The 20,814-nt window shown below is 44.6% G+C and overlaps 1 protein-coding gene across 1 annotated transcript; it reads left to right on the forward strand.

The window, feature by feature from the left end:
• Positions 1–3,905: 3,905 nt before the first annotated feature.
• Positions 3,906–19,132, forward strand: EIF3B (eukaryotic translation initiation factor 3 subunit B). The gene is made up of 19 exons (XM_064389995.1): positions 3,906–4,410; positions 7,432–7,624; positions 8,660–8,779; positions 8,869–8,926; positions 9,579–9,707; positions 10,701–10,858; positions 11,466–11,597; positions 11,697–11,763; positions 11,864–11,910; positions 12,674–12,884; positions 13,443–13,515; positions 13,984–14,106; positions 14,282–14,360; positions 15,175–15,313; positions 15,509–15,634; positions 16,114–16,191; positions 16,870–16,978; positions 17,361–17,478; positions 18,570–19,132. The coding sequence occupies exons 1-18, from the start codon at positions 3,984–3,986 to the stop codon at positions 17,462–17,464; spliced, it is 2,373 nt and encodes a 790-aa protein (XP_064246065.1). The 5' UTR covers positions 3,906–3,983; the 3' UTR covers positions 17,465–17,478; positions 18,570–19,132.
• Positions 19,133–20,814: the final 1,682 nt, after the last annotated feature.

Below are 20,814 nucleotides of genomic sequence, written 5' to 3' on the forward strand. Positions count from 1 at the left end.
TCTCATTTTATTAGTGATTTTTTTTCCCACTTCCTGTACTTTATTAGTCAGGAATGATATAGTTGACAGTGGTGGAAAAAAAAAAGGTGCATGTTTTATACAGTGATTTTCCTGAAAACACCATCAGACACAAAAAAATGTATGGATTTTGGACCTCCAGATTGAGATGTTACAATCCATAATAATGCTTTATGTTTTCAACATCCAAAGGACTGGATGCATTCCCTAATTAATATTCCTGATATTTCTTAATCATGGGAAGCTAATTAGTCCCCTCCACTGTACGCAGAGAGAACTAAAGCAGAAAATGATGCAGTGAGAATTATTTCAGGGGTAACTGTGACCACAGTGCTCCCCTTTGGAAGTTTTTGTGCTGCTACAAAGATGAGAATGAGTCGAGCGATTCTCCTTTTCCTCCTCCCTCGGTGCTATTTCAGCCCAGTCCCCACGAGCGTGGGTGCAGACGAAAGCTGTGTATGAAATTAAAAAAGCATGGCATTATTGAAGCTGAGAGGCCCTTCACATCATGTTTGCACAGCAGCCGAGCAGAGTTCTGCGTGCTCAGCACTTCTGAACACCGCAGGGTTTTTTGCCTGTATAGCATTTTTGGAGAAAATGAATGGAGGAATCAACATGTGCTCATTCAGCTATAGATTTTTGATTGGTCTGTACTTAAGCTAATAGCATAACTATTTATTTGGTATAAATAAGATATTCTCAGCTGAAGATTGCTTCGGAATCCTGAAGAATAATACTGTGGAAAATAATTTAATTGCAGAAATAATTTTTCAGTGGGGCCAGAAAGAGTCTGCTTGAGGTAAGTTATTGAACACTTCTGTATTTGCTGTAACTGCAGCAAAAGATTCTGGAAAACCTTGAGCATAAAGAAAAAAAAAAAAAAAGAACACATCAGAGAATCACAGAATGGTTTGGGTTGGAGGGACCTTAAAGATGATCTTGTTACAACCCTGTTCTGTGGGCAGGGACACATCCCACTATTCCAGGTTGCTCCAAGCCCCATCCAACCTGGCCTTGGACACCTCCAGGGGCACCACAGCTGCTCTGGGAAATCCGTGCCAGGGCCCCCCACCCTCACAGGGAAGAGTTTTTCCTCATATCTAATCAAAGCCTACTCTATTTCATTTAAATCCATTCTCTGTTGTAAATAGTCTCTCTCCATGTTTCTTGCAGGCCCCTTCAGGTATTGAAAGGTCACACTGAAACCTTCTCTTGTCCAGGCTGAACAATCCCAATTCTCTCAGCCTTTCCTTCAGGAGAGCTGCTCCATCCCTCTGATCCCCTTGGTGGCCTCCTCTGGACCTGCTCCAAGGGCTCCTGTCCCTGCAGTGCTGGGACCCCAGCGCTGGGTCAGCACCAGCTGGGTGTCACCAGAGTGGGGGCTCAGCCAGCAGCTCCAGGTGACAAAAGCAATGCAGAAACAGCTCCCTGCCCCAGGCCCTGCCTCACAGAGTGTCATTCTGGGCACGTCCTGTCAGGATTAGATGAAATTTCATACAAGAATTTGCTTACTCCTTCAGAATTCGGTTTAGGAAACGGAGCTGTCAGCTCCACTATTCTCAGATCACCTGCACACAATAAAATTCATGAGGCACTGCTGGTTGGAGAGCTGTGTTATAAAAAGCCTTTCCTGCAAGATTTTTTTCCCCCCAAATTTCCCATTGATTTGGAGTTTTGCATGTGGAGTACTTAAAGGAGCAGGCTTCAGCTGCCAGTGCCAAAATCTGTTTTTAAAAGTTGTTCCGCTCTCCCTCAGATTGCTGAGTAAGGGCTGGGAGGAAAAAGAATAGCAGTGAGATAGGACAGGACTGAGGGGAAATTTCAACAGAGAAAGGAAAAGGAGAAGGAAGGAAGAGCAGATAAATCAAAAGTTGCTGAAAAGTAGAGGAAAGTGCAAAGAGCAGCCTGTGCAATGTCAGGGAAAGGAGAATCCAATGTTTAGATCCAGAGCATAACCAAAGGGCTGGAAAAGTGCTAACAGGAAAAAGGGCAACTGCAGAAATTGCACATTCCAGCAACACAGACAACGGGGGGAGTGGTGAAAGAAAAGCAACACAGACCTCACACATACCCCTGGAAGAGCCATGGGATACTGAGGAGCCAGCTGGGACCATGGTACCGCCTCACACTTGGAAAAATGTGTGGTTGTGATGGCAGGAAACAGCACTCGGTGTTCACTTTTTAGTGTCAGTGCTGGTGCTGAGTGGGAAGTCAGGGCTGGTCAGCTACCACGATATAACGAGGGGAAAATTTGCTGCACCAAGTGCCAGTCATCGTTTCCATCCACCGGAGCTGCCTCCAGCAGGGAAGGGGCTGGAGTGGAGCTCGGATGCCATCGTGTGACTCCCTGCCAAACTGCACAGCTGCCCTGGCCGCCCCAGCGCCCCGAGCACCGCCGGAACGGCGGGCAAAACATCCAAGGTGCTGCGACGGAGGACAAAGTCTAAAAGTCTAATTTAGTCTCATTTTAAAATGCCATGTACACTACCTGCTGTGCCCTTTTTTCTTTTCTTCTTCTTTTTTTTTTTTTTTTTTTTTTTTTAACTGCTGGCATTGTCTGTTTTGCTGATTGATTGAAAGCATTGGGATAAAAAAAATAAGAAATCCTACTCAAAATGCAAGTGTTCGTCTCTTAAGTTTGAACAGACGAGCCATTTCTCAAGAACTTTTTCCTGTGAAATTGTCACCTCAGGATGGTATCCGAGGCAAATTCCAAGTTCTCTGAGCCACTCTGAACACACTACATATATATATATATGTATGTATATATATATATATATATATATATATATATATATATATATATATAGACACACATGGTGACAGATGTCATTCTTCATGTATTTGTATTCTTCATCACCTGAGGTGCCCGGGACAGAATGCGATGCTTTAATCGATAATGTGGGCTCAGATCTCTCAGGTCGATCATGTTGGCAGCCAACATGAAAACAGCAGAGCTTTACCAGTTCAAAAACCATTTAAAAATCACGCTGAGACGCCAGGACCGCGCCTGTGACCCCTCAGATCACCGCCCTGCGCGCCCGGCTGCACCGGGAGGCCACCGGACCCCTAAGGCTTCTCGCGGGCAGACGGAGATGCCGCGGCACGGCCACTGCCACCTCGTAGCTCAGGAAAAGTGTCATTTAAACCCCACAAAGGTCAGGCGGCACTAACGCAGCGCTGGAAGCCGCCCGCCCGCCCGCGGCCGCTCCCGGCTGATGTGGCGCTGCCGCCGGCCCGTCCCACGCGGCGCCGCCGCCGCGGGGGGAGCGCTGGCCCGCCGCCCTCGCCGCGCCCCGGCACAGCCGCGCCGATGTCGGCGCGCCTCCCCCTCTGCACCAGCTTGGTAGCGCCCGCGCGCGCGCCGACTGCCGTCGGGCGAAGCCATGGTGGAAGATTGTAGGGGGGCGGTAGGGCGAGTTTCGTGCCACCGCGGCGTTGTCCTGCCACCGGCTGCCCAGCAACATGTGCTGAGGGAAGGTTGGGCGCCGGCGCAGTTAAATGTAACGGCGCCCCCCAAAAAATGGTTCAGCCGGACCCCACCTCGGTAGAATGGAAGGCGGCGCCATCTTGGACGCAACCACAGCAGTCAGGCAATAGGGGTGTCAGGTGTGCAGTGGTGAGAAGGTGAAGAAGCGGCCGCTGGCGGAGCGGGACGGGGCTGGCAAAGGCGCCGGAATCGCCGGTGCGCGGAGGGCAGAGAAGGCGGCGGCGGGCGGGAGCGGCGGCGTGGACAGAGCTCCCCCTCTCGCCCCGCGCGCGTTGGTAGGCGCCGGCGCGCGCGGGCCGCTGGGCCTGGCGCACATGGCCCGGCCGTAGGAGCCGCCCCGCCCCTCCCCCGCCTTTCCCCGCCGCGCTCCGCTCGGCACCGAGCACCGAGCACCGAGACTGAGCCTGAGCACCGAGCCTGAGCACCGCACCGGCACCCGGGCACCGCACCGACACCCGGGCAGCGCCGCCGCCCCATGCAGGACACCGAGGAGAGCCCCGCGGCCGCCGCGCCGCCCGGCGCGCAGGGCCCCGCCGAGGAGCCCGAGCACACGGACGCGCCCCCGCCGCCCGCGGAGCCGCCGCGGCAGCCGGAGCGGGACGAGGACGAGAAGGACGCTGAGGGGCAGCAAGGAGGAGGCGAGTCCCAGGCGCCGCCGGGGGCCCCCGAGCCGCCCGCCGCCGAGCCCGAGCAGCCGCCGGGCGGGCCCGGGAGCCCCGCGGGGGCCGAGCCCCAGCCCGGGCCTGAGGCCGCCGCCGAGCCCCAGGCCGAGCCCCAGGCCGAGCCCGAGCCCGGCGCGGCGCAGGAGAACGGCGAGGCCGCGCCCGCCGGCCCGGCCGAGCCCGAGGATGAGATCTCCTTCAGCGACCCCGAGGACTTCGTGGACGACATCAGCGACGAAGGTGCGGCACGGGGGGAGCCGGGAGCCCCGGGGCAGCCGCGGCCCGAGCGCCTCCGGCCTGCTGGGGGCAGCTGCGCATCCTGCGGCGGAGCTGTGCCGCCTAAATCATCCCTTTCCGAGTTATCTCTGCCCCGCACGGCGCTGCTGGTCTAAAACCTGCTGTTAAAGTGGTTCTAAAATCGCTGTTGCACCGCAGGTGTGGCTGTCCTCTGAGTGGAGTCACCAGCTCGTCTCCCTGCCTTTTGCCTCCATTAGTTAAACTCTGCTGTTTAACAGAAGTTTTAAATGGTTTTTATGATTATTGCAAACTATATTTCATCATTTTTGGTTTTTTTTATGCACCCAGAACAAAATCCGTAGGTAAATAGGGTTTGAGGAGAGTTTCTGCTCATGAAGATGTGATGTAGGTGCTTTGTGACAATAAAATAGGGAAAAATCGTTTCTGGCAGATAAAAATGTCAGCCCAGGCTCTTTTAAAAGTAGTGGATATTGACTGCCTTAAAATGGCCAAGCTGGTGTGTAACTGCACAGACATAAATGTTATACATGGGCTTGTCATACAGAAATCAGAACTCTAATTCAGTGTTTTTCAGATGGGTCTTCCAGATAAATTTTCTTAGTTTTTGAATAGCAAAAATACTTTTTCCCCATTATTTGTTCAGCATTTGTGCTATTTTAGGGTCTGTTACATGCATCAAAAGTGGAAAGATGTTTCTGAAGCTCAGGATTGTAAATCAGCCAGTTTTCTCATCTGGCAGTGGAATATGGGTGATACAGGTGCATTCTTGTGTTCCAGTCCTTTGTTTAGTTTAATAAATCAGCAGCCAAATATTCTAGATTAAGGAAGTGTTTGCTGTTCTCAGTTTAGCAGTCTGTATAACAGCTGTTAGAACTTTTACATTTGTTTCTTAAAGAGACTTTGGTAAAATTGCCTTGGAGTTGGATTCCTTCTCTTAAGTGCCTCCTTAATACACTTTGTGTTCATGTAGGATTGTTACGTTCAGTTCCTTCTTGGAAACTGGGCACATTTTCCATCCCCACCTATTTTGTTGTTAATTAATTTGGTTGACTTCTCAGCTGTCTGAAATCCAGTGTTAGTGGCTGAATTACAGGGGTTCAGTTTGGTCACTCCTGCTGGTCTGGCTTCCCATCTGTGTGCTTTGCTAGTTGAGCTTCCTTACTCCTTTCCCATTATTCTGGTGCCTCCCCAAGGAGGAAAGCAGCCCAGTGTGACCAAGCCAAGGCTCCTCCAATGCTGTGATAACACAAATCCTCAGGAGCACCTGTGAGCTGGACCAGCACTGGGACATCTCAGATCCTCTGCTGCCTCTTCTTTTCCCTGGGTGGCGTTGGCATGGAAGAGCAGCAGGTCTGAGTTAAAGCAGAGGGGATGTGTTGGACACTCAGGTACCAGTGAGGCTTTAGTTCAGATAATGACAGTGGTCCTTAGAATGCTGCCAGCTGGAGATAGCCCTGCACCCACCACACCCTGCTTCCCTTCTGCAGGAGCTGGCTGAACCAGCTTTGTGCTCTTTGAAGATTCCTTTGTTCACAATTTGGAATTTAAGGGCACGGTGTGGGAATTTGGCTTCAGTCTGTTACAGTTTTGACTCAAGACAGGGTGTTGCATTCTTGCTCACGAAGCTAAACATGAATTCCTTGGCCTACAAGGTCTTTTTTGAGAAGTGGCTGTGAAAAAAATTACTTAAAAATTACCCTTTTGTGTTTTACTTTGGTTTTCTCCTTTTGCCAGTAGATTCCTGTGGAAATGTCCTTGTGGGGCATGCTTTCATTTTATATATTTTATATATTTTGTATTGTTATTTGTAGTTCCTGCGTGCACATGGAGATAATATTTTTGAGTGATAAGTATTACAAACAACAACATGCTGTGGATGCTACATAATCTTGGTGGTAATGGGCTAAATATTTGTGATTTATGTTGCCCCAGATCAATGGGAAGCTTCATCTGTAATAACCTGTTGGAGCTTAAAGTTGTAGAAAGCAACTTTTTAGTAGTTTGAAATTCCAAGTAAGCACGTTTCTCATATTTCTTCATTGCTGGAGGTGTTTCCAGTGATGTTTCTGGGCAGAAAATTTTCTTGAATTACAAAACCATCAAAAATCTAATGTTTTTGAGATATCAACATATACAAGACCTTTTTTAGTTTGTTCTTATATTTTAAGTCTTTCTTCATCTGTTTGGATTTTTTTTCCTAGTCTATTCATGGTATAGATAGTCTGACTCTCCAGATTTTATCTAATTCAGAGGTATGGTGGTGTGAACTTATTTTCTCTGTAGTCTTGTATTTTTTAGTGATCTTCACATAATCTTAAAGCTTACTGCAGATATTCAGGAATTACTATGTTCAAAGATTGTCCAGTGTGAAAAGATGTGTGCTTGTCTTCACAAGGCTTAAATATGGCTTTCAGTGTCTTGCCTTAGACCTTTGTTTTTGTGCTTAATTAAAGGTTTAGATGGAGTGTGAGTTCTTAATTACAGTGATGCTGAGACATGCAGAGCTTCCAGTGTGGAGGATAGTTTCGAATTATGCTAAAATTTGTGTAATTTGGGAGGGAGGTACAGGTTGCATTTATTTTTATCGAAGTAATCTGGTTATAATTTGAGCAGGAGGACTGGTCAGAGGTCAGGTAGTAAACCATGCATTTGTCTGTGCTATTGTCAGTTTTGGGGACTTTGTGAGCCAGTTCCACCTCCTGAAAAATACTGATAGAGCAAGTGTTGACAACCTCAGTGTTTAAAATATGTTTTTAAGGAAGACTTCAAGAGTTGGGTGCTTAAAGTTTGCCATGAAACCACATAGTCCTGTCACTTAGTCAGGGGGTGCTGTTGGGGTGTTCAGTTGTTTTTCTGTCAGAACGTTCATTCACTACCAAGTTTCTTAAGTGATTCTTGAAATTTGACATCTCTCTGTTTTCTTACTTTCACTGTTCGTTTCATCTTTGTCTTCCCTCCTTCATGATGTGAGCAGTGCCTTAGTTTCCTGTCTGTGCTTTGCAGAACTGCTTGGTGACATCCTGAAAGATCAGCCCCAGGAGGCAGATGGAATAGACTCAGTGATTGTCGTGGATAACGTGCCCCAGGTTGGACCAGACCGGCTGGAGAAACTGAAGAATGTCATCCACAAAATATTTTCCAAGTTTGGTAAAATTATCAATGAGTTTTATCCAGAAGCAGATGGAAAAACAAAAGGGTAAGTCATGGTAACTTCAACTGGAAAAAGGACTGAAACACAGCTCTGGCTTATCTTTGATTTTTAGTGTCAATGGCCAGTTTTTATGGTAACCTTGTAGGTGTTATCATCACCTTCTTCTACCTCAGCCTGTGCAGTCCTGACAGCAGTCTCAGTCACAAACTAGTTCCTGAGGGAACTGAGAAGCTTAATAGCTCATTAGGCTCCATAGTAGAGGGTGGTGGGGATTAATTATGGAAACAGTTTAGCTGGGTTTGGAGACAAATTTCTGTGCTACATGGGGAGTTTTTTTCTTAGTTTTCTGCTATGGCAGAAGTTAAAGATCCTCTTGAGCTAAAAACTTAGTAGTAGTGGCTGGACTGTTTGTTGCAAAGTAGATTGTCAATATCTGTAGCATATATTCTGAGTGTTGGAGGAATCCATACTTTACAGGGCATAAAAAGAGGTTTCTGGAGTTGGAGGGATTGTTGCTTCTATAAGGTCAGCATGAAAATTATTCTGTCTTTCTGTGTGTTCATCCCTTTGATTGAGATGGTGTTGAAGATACATTAGTTTTGATTCTGCTGGACTGCAAGCTAGCTTGGATTAAGTGGCCAGAAGGAATCTGAGTTCTGTAATTGAAAAACATTGAAAGAAAAAAATTGAAGAAGCCTGTGACAGCAAGTTCCAGTTCCTAAACATAACCTGTTACTCAGCTGGGAAGAGCCGTGGATGTAACCTGCATGTTCCTGTCTCTCACTGGTGTCCTGGTTGTGTTGAGCTTGCATTCACTGCTCTGACCCATTCACTGTCTGGCCCATTTCAGAAAGCATATCAGATTAGTTGAGGTCATACCTAGAGAGCTAAAAAATGTGTGAGCCTGTGGCCAGAATGGGGATTAATTTGCTGTTGACCCTAATTGGTTAAGCACAAGACAAGAAGTTATGTTATAGGTGCTCTGTACTGAATTCTTAATTCATCCACATTGCTTCTGCGTTGTTTTGAGCCTGTTGAGTACTCAGCAATGTTTTGTGCTCTGGTTTTCCTTCCTTGCAGGTACATCTTCCTGGAGTACATGTCCCCCTCCCACGCTGTGGATGCTGTGAAGAATGCAGATGGATACAAACTGGATAAGCAGCACACTTTCAGAGTCAACCTCTTCACTGACTTTGATAAGTGAGTGCAGCAATTGTGTGTTATCTGTAAATCTGGGGATTCTAATCCTGAGTCTGCATGGAGTGTAACCAACCAAATTGCTCTTTCAGGTACATGACAATCAGTGATGAGTGGGAAATCCCTGAGAAACAGCCATTTAAGGATTTGGTAAGGAATTTTTGGAAAAGTGGAAAGAATATTCAGCTTAATATTAAATGGTTACTTCATTGCTGAAATGTCCATATGAAAATAGAAACCATGTGTTAATGGTGTTGGAAATAGCAGTGCTGATCACATGCTGCTGTTCCTTCATGCTCACCATCATGCAGTGATGGGAGGAACTCGGTGCTTAATAGTTACACATAATGTGAAGCTTAATTTACTCTGATTATTTAAAAGTGAATAATCATTTTGCATGAGTCATTTAAAAGTAGATTTTCAAAAGCATCTTTTTATATTCTTAATTGTTTGAGGCAAACATTGGTGTTTGTTACCCGTTGCTTTGTAAATAGGCTGGTGGAAGAAGCTATAGTTTGCTTTTTCTTTAAAAACCAAATACCAAATGACTTCTTGTTTAAAATAAGCATTGAATATCATCAAAACACCTTGAAGGTCCATCTGTTTATGGTGTGCTCTCAGCCTCCAGCATGCAGTAATTGGGATTGTTTCATTTCACTTGAAAAACTGGTTTGCAGTGGTAAGACCCCAGAGTTGCACTCTCTGGTGAGACCAGCTTCCACCTGCCAGGTGGATGCTAATTTATGGAACTTGCTGACTTCGCCTTTGACTCACTAACAGTTTTTTGCTCTGTTTTTCTCAGGGGAATCTCCGATACTGGTTGGAAGACCCTGACTGCAGGGATCAGTACAGTGTGATCTTTGAGTCAGGAGACCGGACTTCCATTTTTTGGAATGACATCAAGGAACCTGTTCAAATTGAGGACAGAGCAGTGAGTGTCCTGGAAGTGCTGGAGACTGCAGATACACTGCCAATCTCCTTCATTTTATGACATTGCAACTTTATAATAGAAAAAAAGGGCTTTTTCCCATTGCTGAAATAATTTTTTCTTCCTTGTGAAGAGTGGTGAAATCACATCCTTTAGAATTAGACTTAGCTGCTTTGGTAAGAGAACTGTGAAGTGAAATTTTATTTAAGAGTTTGTGGTGGTGTTTGGTTTTTTTTATAACTGGTGTATGATGCCCATTAGTTTCCTTCATCTCTCTGTTATAGGTGATTCAGAAAGACCTGAGAATGCAAAGTCAGAGTTTGAGGAGCACTATTCATTCGAGCTGAATATGTGCTTATGTTTGCTGCTTCAGATGACTCCTTGCTTTTGTGCTGACCACAGAGGTGTTAAAGAGGAATAGCTGGTTTGGTAATGGCATAAAGAAGGGAGAGTTAGTCTGCCAGTCTGCTGCAGGCACTGCACTTGCTGGGAGCTGTTAGGACCCAGGAGCATTTTCCTTAATAACCATTGTGCATTTCAGTAGGAGGAAGTTGGCTCTGGGATGGTGAGAATATTTGCTCTGGCTGTGGTCTGCATTGCTGAGATCTCTCTAACTTAGCTGAAGGTCCAGAGTTGTGTTGTTCAGAAATTCAAAATAGTTTTGAGAACAGTATGTTCTTGCCAAGGCTGAAAGAAGGAAATCCAGGGTGTTAGGTGGGTTTAATTGTTATTACTCGAGGGATGTCACTGTACCTGAAAAACCTCTTTGGTGATCTGTAAGTTGAAAAGGTCTCAATTGACAATTTTCAACCTGAAGAATAGGTACTGTACATTGTGGAGTTTTATTTCATGCACATAATTATCCCACATCCTGAGATCTTCACTTAGTAAAGGGATTTACAAAATGTGCTGCTACAAGCCACCCATGAATTCTTTCCCTTTTAGGGACACAGCATGAAAATAAACTTCTGTGTGTACTTTTTTTTTTAAATCCAGAGGTGGACAGAGACCTACGTCCGTTGGTCCCCCAAAGGCACCTACCTGGCTACGTTCCACCAGAGGGGCATTGCTCTGTGGGGTGGAGAGAAGTTCAAGCAGATCCAGAGGTTTAGTCACCAAGGAGTGCAGCTCATTGACTTCTCACCCTGTGAAAGGTACCGAGCATGATGTTGGTTTGGGCTAAGGGGTAAAAAGCATGAGGCATGAACAGCATCCTCCAAATCTGGAGTGCTGAAATTAATTTCTTAAGGTTTTTTTTTTAACATTAAAGAGCTCTGGAGAGAAGGATAGAATAATTTCAAGCCTGAGATGCATTTTCATTTGAGTTTTCAAGTAACACATTTGGAAGCAGTTGGGTTTTATGCTTTTTTGTATTAAAGAGATTATTTACCTCTCAATGGAGAAGCCCATCATCCCTGTACTTCGGGTTGGACAAGGCCAATGATTTATATTTGGTTGGAAACCAGTGTTATTCTCATGTCAAGATTGTGTAATGGGTAACAGTGTATTTGGTGATTCCCCCTCCCTTGTAACATGAATATGGAAAGGCTTGCACATAAATCTAGAACCTTTTCAGCCAGAAGGATGCCAGGGAAACTTTCTCCTCCTCTCTCATCCTGTCCTTATTTTTCCCTCCCCTGAAAAATCCTACTACAGAAACTGCTGTTTAAAAGTGCCTGGTATTTAAATACTACTAGGATGAAAGCCTGCTGATACTGACAGATGAAGTTTCAATAATGAATTGGATTATTTCTTTTGTAGGTATTTAGTGACCTTCAGCCCTTTGATGGACACACAGGATGACCCTCAGGCTATCATCATCTGGGATATTCTGACTGGCCAAAAGAAGAGAGGATTCCACTGTGAAAACTCAGCTCACTGGCCTATTTTTAAGTAGGTTGAGAAAGAGAATTAGAGTAGAGAGTTGTGGTCCCAGACTTCATTTAATAAAAAGGCGGTTCCAATTTATTTATTTTTTTCTTTCTTGCTTAGATGGAGTCATGATGGTAAATTCTTTGCTCGAATGACTTCAGATACCCTCAGCATCTATGAAACACCTGTAAGTTCTTGCCTTTTTTGCACAATAATGAGAATAGAAATATGTGTGTAAATGTAAGAATGTTACTAACTTGAAAATTCATCCTTTTCTCATCTTTTAGTCTATGGGTTTGTTGGACAAAAAGAGCTTGAAAATCAATGGGATAAGGTGAGTATTCCCTTGTAATCAGAACTGCTCTTTAGCTGGAATATTTTAGTCTGGGGATGTGTTATGGCAAGAGTACTCTTTATGTTGCGTGGAGCAAAGAGCTTTGCATGTTGAGGTGGTCAAATTAGACAAAGTGGCTAAAAGAAGTAAAAAACTCTCCACTTGTTGATGAACACACTTGGTAGATTCTGTGCTTTGAAATCCTCTTTGTGGTACTGCTTACTCCAGCTTAGGAATTCTGTTCCTTGCCTACAAAACCAGACTGGAATGCAGTTTGTTAGGGAATATCTCCCTTACAAGGTGGTTGTGCTGGCTTAGAGCAGTGTGCTGTGTTTGCACAAGACACATTGATTCCTGTGAGAGTTTTTAAAGTACATCTCTGTGAAGCAACAAGAAAATTAAGTGTACCCAGGTGCAAGAAGATGGTCTCCATGGTAATTTAATGGGGTTTTTTTTTGGCTCATTTGTTCTTAGATCTTTGGCAGTTACTCTGTGTGCAACCCCTGATTTTTGGTGAGATGTACTGATGAGACAACACTGGTGATATAGCAAATTTATATAGCTCCTTAAAAATCTATTTAGGTATTAAATTGCCCTCCGTTATGTGTCTGTGTTCTTAAATTGCCCTCAGTTAAGTATCTGTGTCTGTCTTTATTACTGAGAGTTGATCTTTGCAACATTCAGATACTGTGAGGAAAGTGGTTTGTGCTTGTAGTATCCAACTGAAAATTAATCCAGCATATTTTTAACTTTGTTCCTCTAGAGACTTCTCATGGTCTCCAGGTGGTAACATAATTGCTTTCTGGGTGCCTGAGGACAAAGACATCCCGGCAAGAGTGACTTTGATGCAGCTGCCTTCTAGACAAGAAATTCGTGTGCGGAATTTGTTCAACGTCGTAGATTGTAAACTGCACTGGCAGAAGAACGGGGACTACCTGTGTGTGAAGGTAGACAGGACTCCCAAAGGCACACAGGTACATGGATTCTGATCTTACTGGGAAAATCTGGTTCTTCCTCATGCTTCCATTTCTTACAGTACTGTCTTTAAGTCAAGGCAGTATAAATTATATTATGTCAAAGCTATTTTTATTTTTTTCCGTTTGAATTTCAAGCGTGTGGAAAGCAAAATGTGTGTAATGTTTGCATCCAGGATTTGCTTTGACTTCAGTGGCCTCTGTCAGGTCTGTGCCTCACCTCTTCTCCTGATCACAATTAAGCAGCTGCTGAACAACATGTAGGTCAAGCTGCATAATGTGCCACATGTTCATCTGTCTCAATTCAATTTTATAACAGTCTGAAAAAAAAATGCTTTTCTACAATTCTGAAGTTATTCTTTATCAGAACAAATTTGGAATGTTTTTGGTAAGGAGGCATACTGTATTTATCTGCTCTCATTAAAGGAATAAACCTTGACTCACTCTCATCCTGTGTCCTAACAGGCTAATTGAGGAGTTGTCCTTCTATGCCTAGTGATAAAATTATTTACTCTGCTGTTTTTGTGCTGGGTAATGAGCTGATTTTGGCCTTTACAGGGAGTAGTGACCAACTTTGAAATATTCCGCATGAGAGAGAAACAGGTGCCAGTGGATGTGGTGGAAATGAAAGGTAATGCCAAGCATTTCCTTACTTTTGAGCTTGAACTTTTCTGCAGAGATGCTTGTGTCTTTCTTAGAAATTCTTGTCAACACCTGACATAATTAGGAATTTAACACTTTGGAAAAGAGTGGGATTTCCACTTTGCTGAATGTCTCGTGTAAAAATGAGAAATAAAAACTTCTGTTGCTGTTGTGCTTGTGACTGACTTGAGAAGTGATGGGACTGAAAGTCTGTTATTAATCAAAATGGTAGGGCTGATAATAGCAATGTATTTTATAAATGATGGAAAACTTAGAGCTATAGTTAGAAACACTTCCCCTAACTCCCTGCACTTGCCTTATCAACCTGTGTTTTATTAAAAGAAAGTCCATTAACTGATGGGTTCTCTCTCTTCAATATCTTGGTTTTCTTTGGTAACTACATGAAATCAGAGGTTTATATTGTCCTTTAACAGAGTTTTGGCTCCTTTTGTTACAGAAAGCATCATAGCCTTTGCTTGGGAGCCAAATGGAAGCAAGTTTGCCGTGTTGCATGGAGAAACTCCACGAATTTCAGTTTCCTTCTACCATGTTAAAAACAATGGGAAAATAGAACTCATAAGTAAGTGAAAATCAAGTGAAACGTGCAGATACTAAACATCTTGCATGGCAATAGATGCAATAAACTCAAAATTACATCTGTTTGTGATGTTTTGTGAGCAGTTAGTGGGGTTGATGCTTGTAATTGATGGCATTGGATTGAGATCTTTTTCTGAATTTGCCCTGTTTCTTTTCAGAAACTTTTGACAAACAGCAGGCAAACACGATATTCTGGAGTCCCCAGGGGCAGTTTGTGGTGTTGGCTGGCCTCAGAAGGTGAGTGTTGCAAAGGTTGCTGAACACCACCACATCGATTTTAAAAGAGGAAAAGAACTACAGTATCTCACCAAGTGTTTGGTGTCCCTGGCAATGCTGATTGCTCTAATCCTGACTGAGCTGTGCAAAAGCAAAGGCAGAGCAGAAATGCAGCTTCATGATGTGGCTTAGTCCTTTGCAGCTTTCACTTCCTATTTTTGCCACACCAGATGAAGAATACATTTTTTAACTGAAAAGTGGATATTTAGAAACACCTTCCAGCTGTTTAGGTTAAATCTGACTGAGCCAATCCAGTTTGGACCTGCTTATGGCTCTTGTGATGCATTTGTTGTCATTACCTTGTGCCCTTTCATGGGCAGTACCTGTTAATGACAGTGCTGCTTTGTGAAAGAATTATCAAGAAAGTTTCACTTTAGAGGAAGTGAAAATTATTGTTGTCAATCAGTCAAGTAATATTTGCTTTCATGTGCTTTCAAACAAGCACTGCTGTTCATCTTAGCAATCTTTTCTTTAATCTCTTCTTCACTACTATGTCTAAGCATATGATTGTTAAACTTTGGCTGTCTTTAACCCATTTATTTGTATTCTTAAGGGCCACTGAACATGGAAACAGAAGTGTCATTCTTATGTGGCATTTTGTTTTTATCCACCACATTCCTTTCCAGCCACAGAGACTGGCAGGAACCTGGCTGCCCTCTTGGCTGCTGTGAGACTTTGTTTGCAATGAGGAGTTGTAGAGATGCAGCTTGTGGCATGTTTTTAGGCAGCCAGGCTGTGCTGGTGTGTAAAGCAATGTCCTGTTGTGCCTGTGCAGCATGAATGGTGCCTTAGCCTTTGTTGACACGTCTGACTGCACCATGATGAACATCGCGGAGCACTACACGGCCTCCGATGTGGAGTGGGACCCCACGGGCAGATACATTGTCACCTCTGTGTCGTGGTGGAGCCACAAGGTACTGATGCACCTCTTTCCCCACCCCTGCTGGCTCTTCCAGTGCTATTGGAGAGGGTTATTGATTAGGAAGAAAAAATGAACACCTGTCTCTGGTGGAATGACTTAACCTCCGCCACAGTTTTAAACATTATTTCTGAGCACTCCAGTGATAAGTTAAAGCTTATTTTGGCTGAGCTCTGCACTGCTCTTCCAGGTGGACAATGCATATTGGTTATGGACCTTCCAAGGCCGTCTGCTTCAGAAAAACAACAAAGACAGGTTCTGTCAGCTGCTCTGGAGACCACGACCAGCGACCCTGCTCAGCGAGGATCAGATAAAGGTAGGGCATTGCAGGGATTGTGTGCTGACATGGATTTGGTGTATAAAGCATTCTTTGTGTGCTCCCTCTTCTCGAGGATGAGGTTTGTTACACAACTGCCTTTTGTCCTGAATGTGTGACTAAACACGTTGCTGTGTGGGACCTCACTTCTGGGAATGTCTGCAGATATTAACTGTATTATAAGCTCAAAATAGAAGTGATTGCCAGTTGTTCTTACAGTTAAGGTATGATGAAAGGGTATAAAGAAGAGTAAATTGAATTTTGCTCTTCAGACCTCGCTAGTTGTATGTGTACAGAAGCACTTGTATGATCCATAAACCAGGAGGCACAAAATTATAGTGAAGGGAAATTGCCTAGCAGAGAGTTGTTTTTGAGAAGGGCATAGCCTGCTTAGGCCTACCAGAGGAGTGCTTAGAGAAGATGATGGTTGTAATTGCTGGTCTGATACACCAGTTGAAATTAAATTTCCTGTTTCACAGCAAATTAAAAAGGACCTGAAGAAATACTCCAAGATATTTGAGCAGAAGGATCGCCTGAGCCAGTCCAAAGCTTCAAAGGCAAGACACTTTTGAAATATATTATAGATGAAACTATTGTAGCCTATCCTTAGTTTGTACTGGTGATATGTAAGCTGCTTTTCCTGTATCATAAGTGTTCATTTGATCCAGATTGTTAGAATTAGTCCAGTGGGTAGTTCAGAGAGGTGCTGCTGTAAAAAGTCTGGAGAGGAACTGGTGTTACATCGTTAAGCAAAGGTGGTAACATGTTGGAGTTCTTAGCACATTGCTGCATTAGCCAGTGTTTAAATTAAGAAAAGCTCTTTCAATTAGAAAAAAGGACACCTCACCAAAACAGCATTCTGATTAGAGAAGAGAATCTAAATCAGTAGAAGGTGTTTGTGAGAACAAAGTTTGCCTTGCTCTGGCATGCCTGGGGTGGGTTTGGCTCAGGGGGAGGTTGAGCAGCCCTGGGTGGGTTTGGCTCAGGGGGAGGTTGAACAGCCCTGGGTGGGTTTGGCTCAGGGGGAGGTTGAGCAGCCCTGGGTGGGTTTGGCTCAGGGGGAGGTTGAACAGCCCTGGGTGGGTTTGGCTCAGGGGGAGGTTGAGCAGCCCTGGGTGGGTTTGGCTCAGGGGGAGGCTGAGCAGCCCTGGGTGGGTTTGGCTCAGGGGCAGGCTGAACAGCCCTGGGGTAGGTGTAGTTCAGGGGGAGGCTGAACAGCCCTTTGTGCCCCGCAGGAGCTGGTGGAGCGGCGGCGCACGATGATGGAGGAGTTCAGGAAGTACCGCAAGATGGCACAAGAGCTGTACATGGAGCAGCGCAACGAGCGCCTGGAGCTGCGCGGGGGTGAGACCCGGCTGGCCACGGCCACAGCAGCTCCTCCTGCAGAGGGGCATGAGGCCCCTCAGCCCCTGCTCTTCTCCCTCTGCTTCCCGCTAAAGCCAGTCCCTTTTTGTAGGGAGGTTTTTGTACTTTTTATCCTGAATAGTGGCAGGATTTAAGGGGGAAAGAGGCATTGGTTTGACCCCAGGATGAAACTGTAGTAGGAGACAGTAACGCCTTGGATATCACTGAATAAATTTCACGTGTACTTGTTAGGATTTAAAGCATCAAATACCTCTTTACCTCTTGTTTCACTGCTGATCTAAGGGCTTTCTGCCAAGAGCATCACATCATTCCATTGCTGCCTTGTTTGTTGTGTTCAGCGTTGATGTTTTCTCCATTGCAGGGGTAGACACAGATGAGCTGGACAGCAATGTCGATGACTGGGAGGAGGAGACTGTGGAATTTTTTATCAATGAAGAAATTATTACCCTTGCAGAACCAGAGTAATCAATAAAACTGTGGTAAGATAACATCACTCTGAGAGAAACTCTCTGTCAACTATTGCTATAGAGTTGATAATTTGCTGTAGGGAGTTAGGTCTGTCTGTTGCACTGGTGAATGTGGTGTTCCCTGAGTTGGTTTCTGTTTTTTTCTGTGGCTAGGAAAGACAAAGTTTTTTTTAAAAGTAATTGCAGACAGTCAGATTTGTGAGTTGTACTGAGCAGAATACTCTGTAAATCCTGTTTTGCCAGAGAGATCAAACCCACGACAGAGTCAGGGTCAGCCTGTGAACACAGTGTTGCAAACCTGTAAGTTCTGTCAGTAGGAGGAATTGTAGTTGGTATGAGATAGGAATTTTGCCTTTTGGAAGATTTGCATGTTAGTCTGAGACTGGACAGAGTTTAAATACTGTATTAAAGATTATACAGCATTTGTCTGTGGGCTGATAAAATTTTGAGATTATGTTTAAATACCTACATTAACTCAGTTACTGTTTTCTAGAAAAGTTCGATAGAGATCACGTAGCAGATTTTTGCATAGTGATTGGCATGACTTGTTGGGAAATCTTGTATTTAATTCAGTGTTTTCCCAACTCCTTCTTGTGAATTCTTATATTTTATGTTGGCAGTGGAGGCTACTTCCAGCCCCTGTTGTAGGAAATGTCCTTTAGTGAGCTTGATGTTGTATTGAGGAGAAAAAATACTTCACAGACACTGACAGGATTTAAAACTTGCAGTGGGTTCCTGCTCTGTCATGTTTAGGATCTTGCTTAAGGAAGAGGAGACTGGAAATGTGCAGCTGTAAGCCACCCTGCAGTTCTTCAGCCTCCAGAGAGCTCAGGTGCAACATGTGTCTCATGGAGCTGTAGAAAAATAATAGCCCTGATAGCTTTGACTATATTTGGGTCTGGCTTATGTGTTCCATACCTGGGAGATCTTTTTCTGGAAGGAAGAGGGAGAGAAGCTGCTGAGTGTATGGATTTAAACCACATGAGTTTAGGAGGAGGTGAAACACAAGCCTGGTGTAGCCTTTCACCAGCCTGGCTTCTGAGGTTGAGCTGTTTGTATAAAGCACAGTAACTAACTCACCTCTCTTTTTTGTTTTTCTGCAGCTCCACCAGATCTTGTGCTGAAAAGAAGTTTGTTTTCCAAAAGCCTATATCAACTTTGGAATTCTTAATCCATATTCTTGCACTCTGGAAGGGTGGATGCACCAGTTTTTCTCAATTCTGACACATTGTAGTGCCTTTAAGTCTTGCTGCCTGCTGCAGTGAGATACTGGAAAGGCACTGCTTTTAAATTTATATTATTTTTTTTTCTAGGGTTTGATTATTATTTTTTTTCTTTTTAAATCCACTACTACCAGTATTTACTTCCCAACTCCCTGCAGTCCTTGCCAGCTGGCAGTTTTTGCCTCGTGCCAGTGAGGTGAGATTCACCAGTGCACCCCTGTCTCACACACAATGTTTGGGTTCCAGGGCTCTCTCTGTGCCCCCAGGGCATGGACAGGTGTTCGTTTGGGTTGGGCAAAACTCACCAGAACCATTTTCTGTATGATGTGTTTTAGTGTGCTGAAGCAGCACTACAGCGGGCTATACCCTCCTCCTTTCAGATTGTGAAAGGATGTCTCCCTCAAAGAGCTGAATATGGAAATAAAAGCAGACCTATACTAAAACCAGGCTGGCTGTGTGTTGTTTGTGGGGAATCTTTCCCTGAATGGTCAAAGTCAAGCATCACCCAGTAGTAAGAGTGTGTTTGCTGGATTGGCTAATGGTTCCTTTGGATTTTTTTCAAATCTTAGTTCCTCGTGGCCCTTCTGGCTTTGTGTTGTGGTTGCTTGGTTTTTTACAACATGGTACAGCTCATTAATCTGTGTCATTGACCTGTTCATAGTGGTGGAGTCACTAGAAAGTGACTGGATTCTTAAACCATTTGCAAACTGATAAAAGCCTCAGGAATTACTGAGTTAGCATCTTACCAGTGAAAACTGCAGACTCCAGAGCCCTGCAAAAAAAGCACGTGCTTTTTGTTGCCTTTTACAGTACCTGTTTCATTTCCAAGCCCTCCAGGCTCAGGATGGAGAGCTGCAGCTTCTCTGTATTTATATTTGTGAGCAGAGCTGGGTGTTGTCAGAGCAGTGAGAGAGGCTGGCCTGTTCCTTGCCCTTGGAGAATGAGGATGTTCCTGTCTCCTCTCCTGGACTGGGCAGGGAAATTGCCAAGGTGAGCACTTCTCACTGGCTTTCCTTAAGCCTGGAGCTCACTTGCACAGCAGGGTGGGACAGCTCTGGAGTGGGAGGCCCTCTGGCCCAGGGCAGCCCCACTCAGCTGCAGGTGGCCAAGGGACAGGGATGTTTTCAGCACTCACTTTGTCATCAGGTAAATTTGCTGTGATGGCCAGTGCACAAATGCCTCAATTAACTCCCATGTCCTCTTCACGAGGAAGTTTTCAAAATTATTTTCCCATAAATGGTACTGACTTAATTACAACAATTCACTCTTTAACCAGCATGTGTTTTTCCAAAAGTCTGCATTAATTTCCAATTTTCTGCATTTGATCACTCATAATCCACGTAGACAGGTACAGTTGATTAAAGTTTAGTCCGCAGTGTTTCCTAGCCTCATTTCTCAATTAGACTGGAAAGAAATATTTTTTAGGAAGACAGTGCAGAAAAACTTAAAACACAACTAAGGTTCTCCTGTGATCATGGAATGGTTTGGGCTAAAGCTCATCCATTTCCAATCCCCTGCCGTGGCAAGAACACCTTCCCCTATCCCAGGGTGCTCCAAGCCCCATCCAGGCTGGCCTTGGACTCTTCCAGGGCTGGGGCAGCCACAGCTTCTCTGGGCACCCTGTGCCAGGTCCTCCTCACCCTCCTGGTAAAGAATGATGGCTTGAACTCGCCTAGCAGGAATCATTTTATGACCCTTTTGTTGTGAAGAGCTGACTTCTCAACCCTTTTTTGGATCACAAATGGAGGTGGAAGGTTTTTTCCCACCTCCACTCAGTGAAGGTTTCATAGGTTACTGTGTTTTATTCCTGGCTGTTTTCTAAGTAATTAAATGTAATGCCAGTGTTGAATGAATTGAGTTCTCTTGTAAGATGCTTCTCTGAAGTGTGCATCGTCAGTGGAGGAAAAAAACAACCCAAAAATTGCATCCAAAATTGTTCCTGCAGCAGCTTTGGAAGCTGATGAGATCTTGTAGTGACTAACAGTTCAGGCCTTTTCTCATCTAACACTGGCATTTCTGACATCACTCCCTTCAATTACTTCATCTTCTCTCTTGTGTTTCTTACTTCACATGCCTGTGGTAAATTATGTGCTACTGAAATTGCTTTATGGGAATGCACTTGGTA

This window comes from Passer domesticus, chromosome 15, assembly GCF_036417665.1.
Source record: "Passer domesticus isolate bPasDom1 chromosome 15, bPasDom1.hap1, whole genome shotgun sequence".
NCBI classification, from domain to species: Eukaryota; Metazoa; Chordata; class Aves; order Passeriformes; family Passeridae; genus Passer; species Passer domesticus.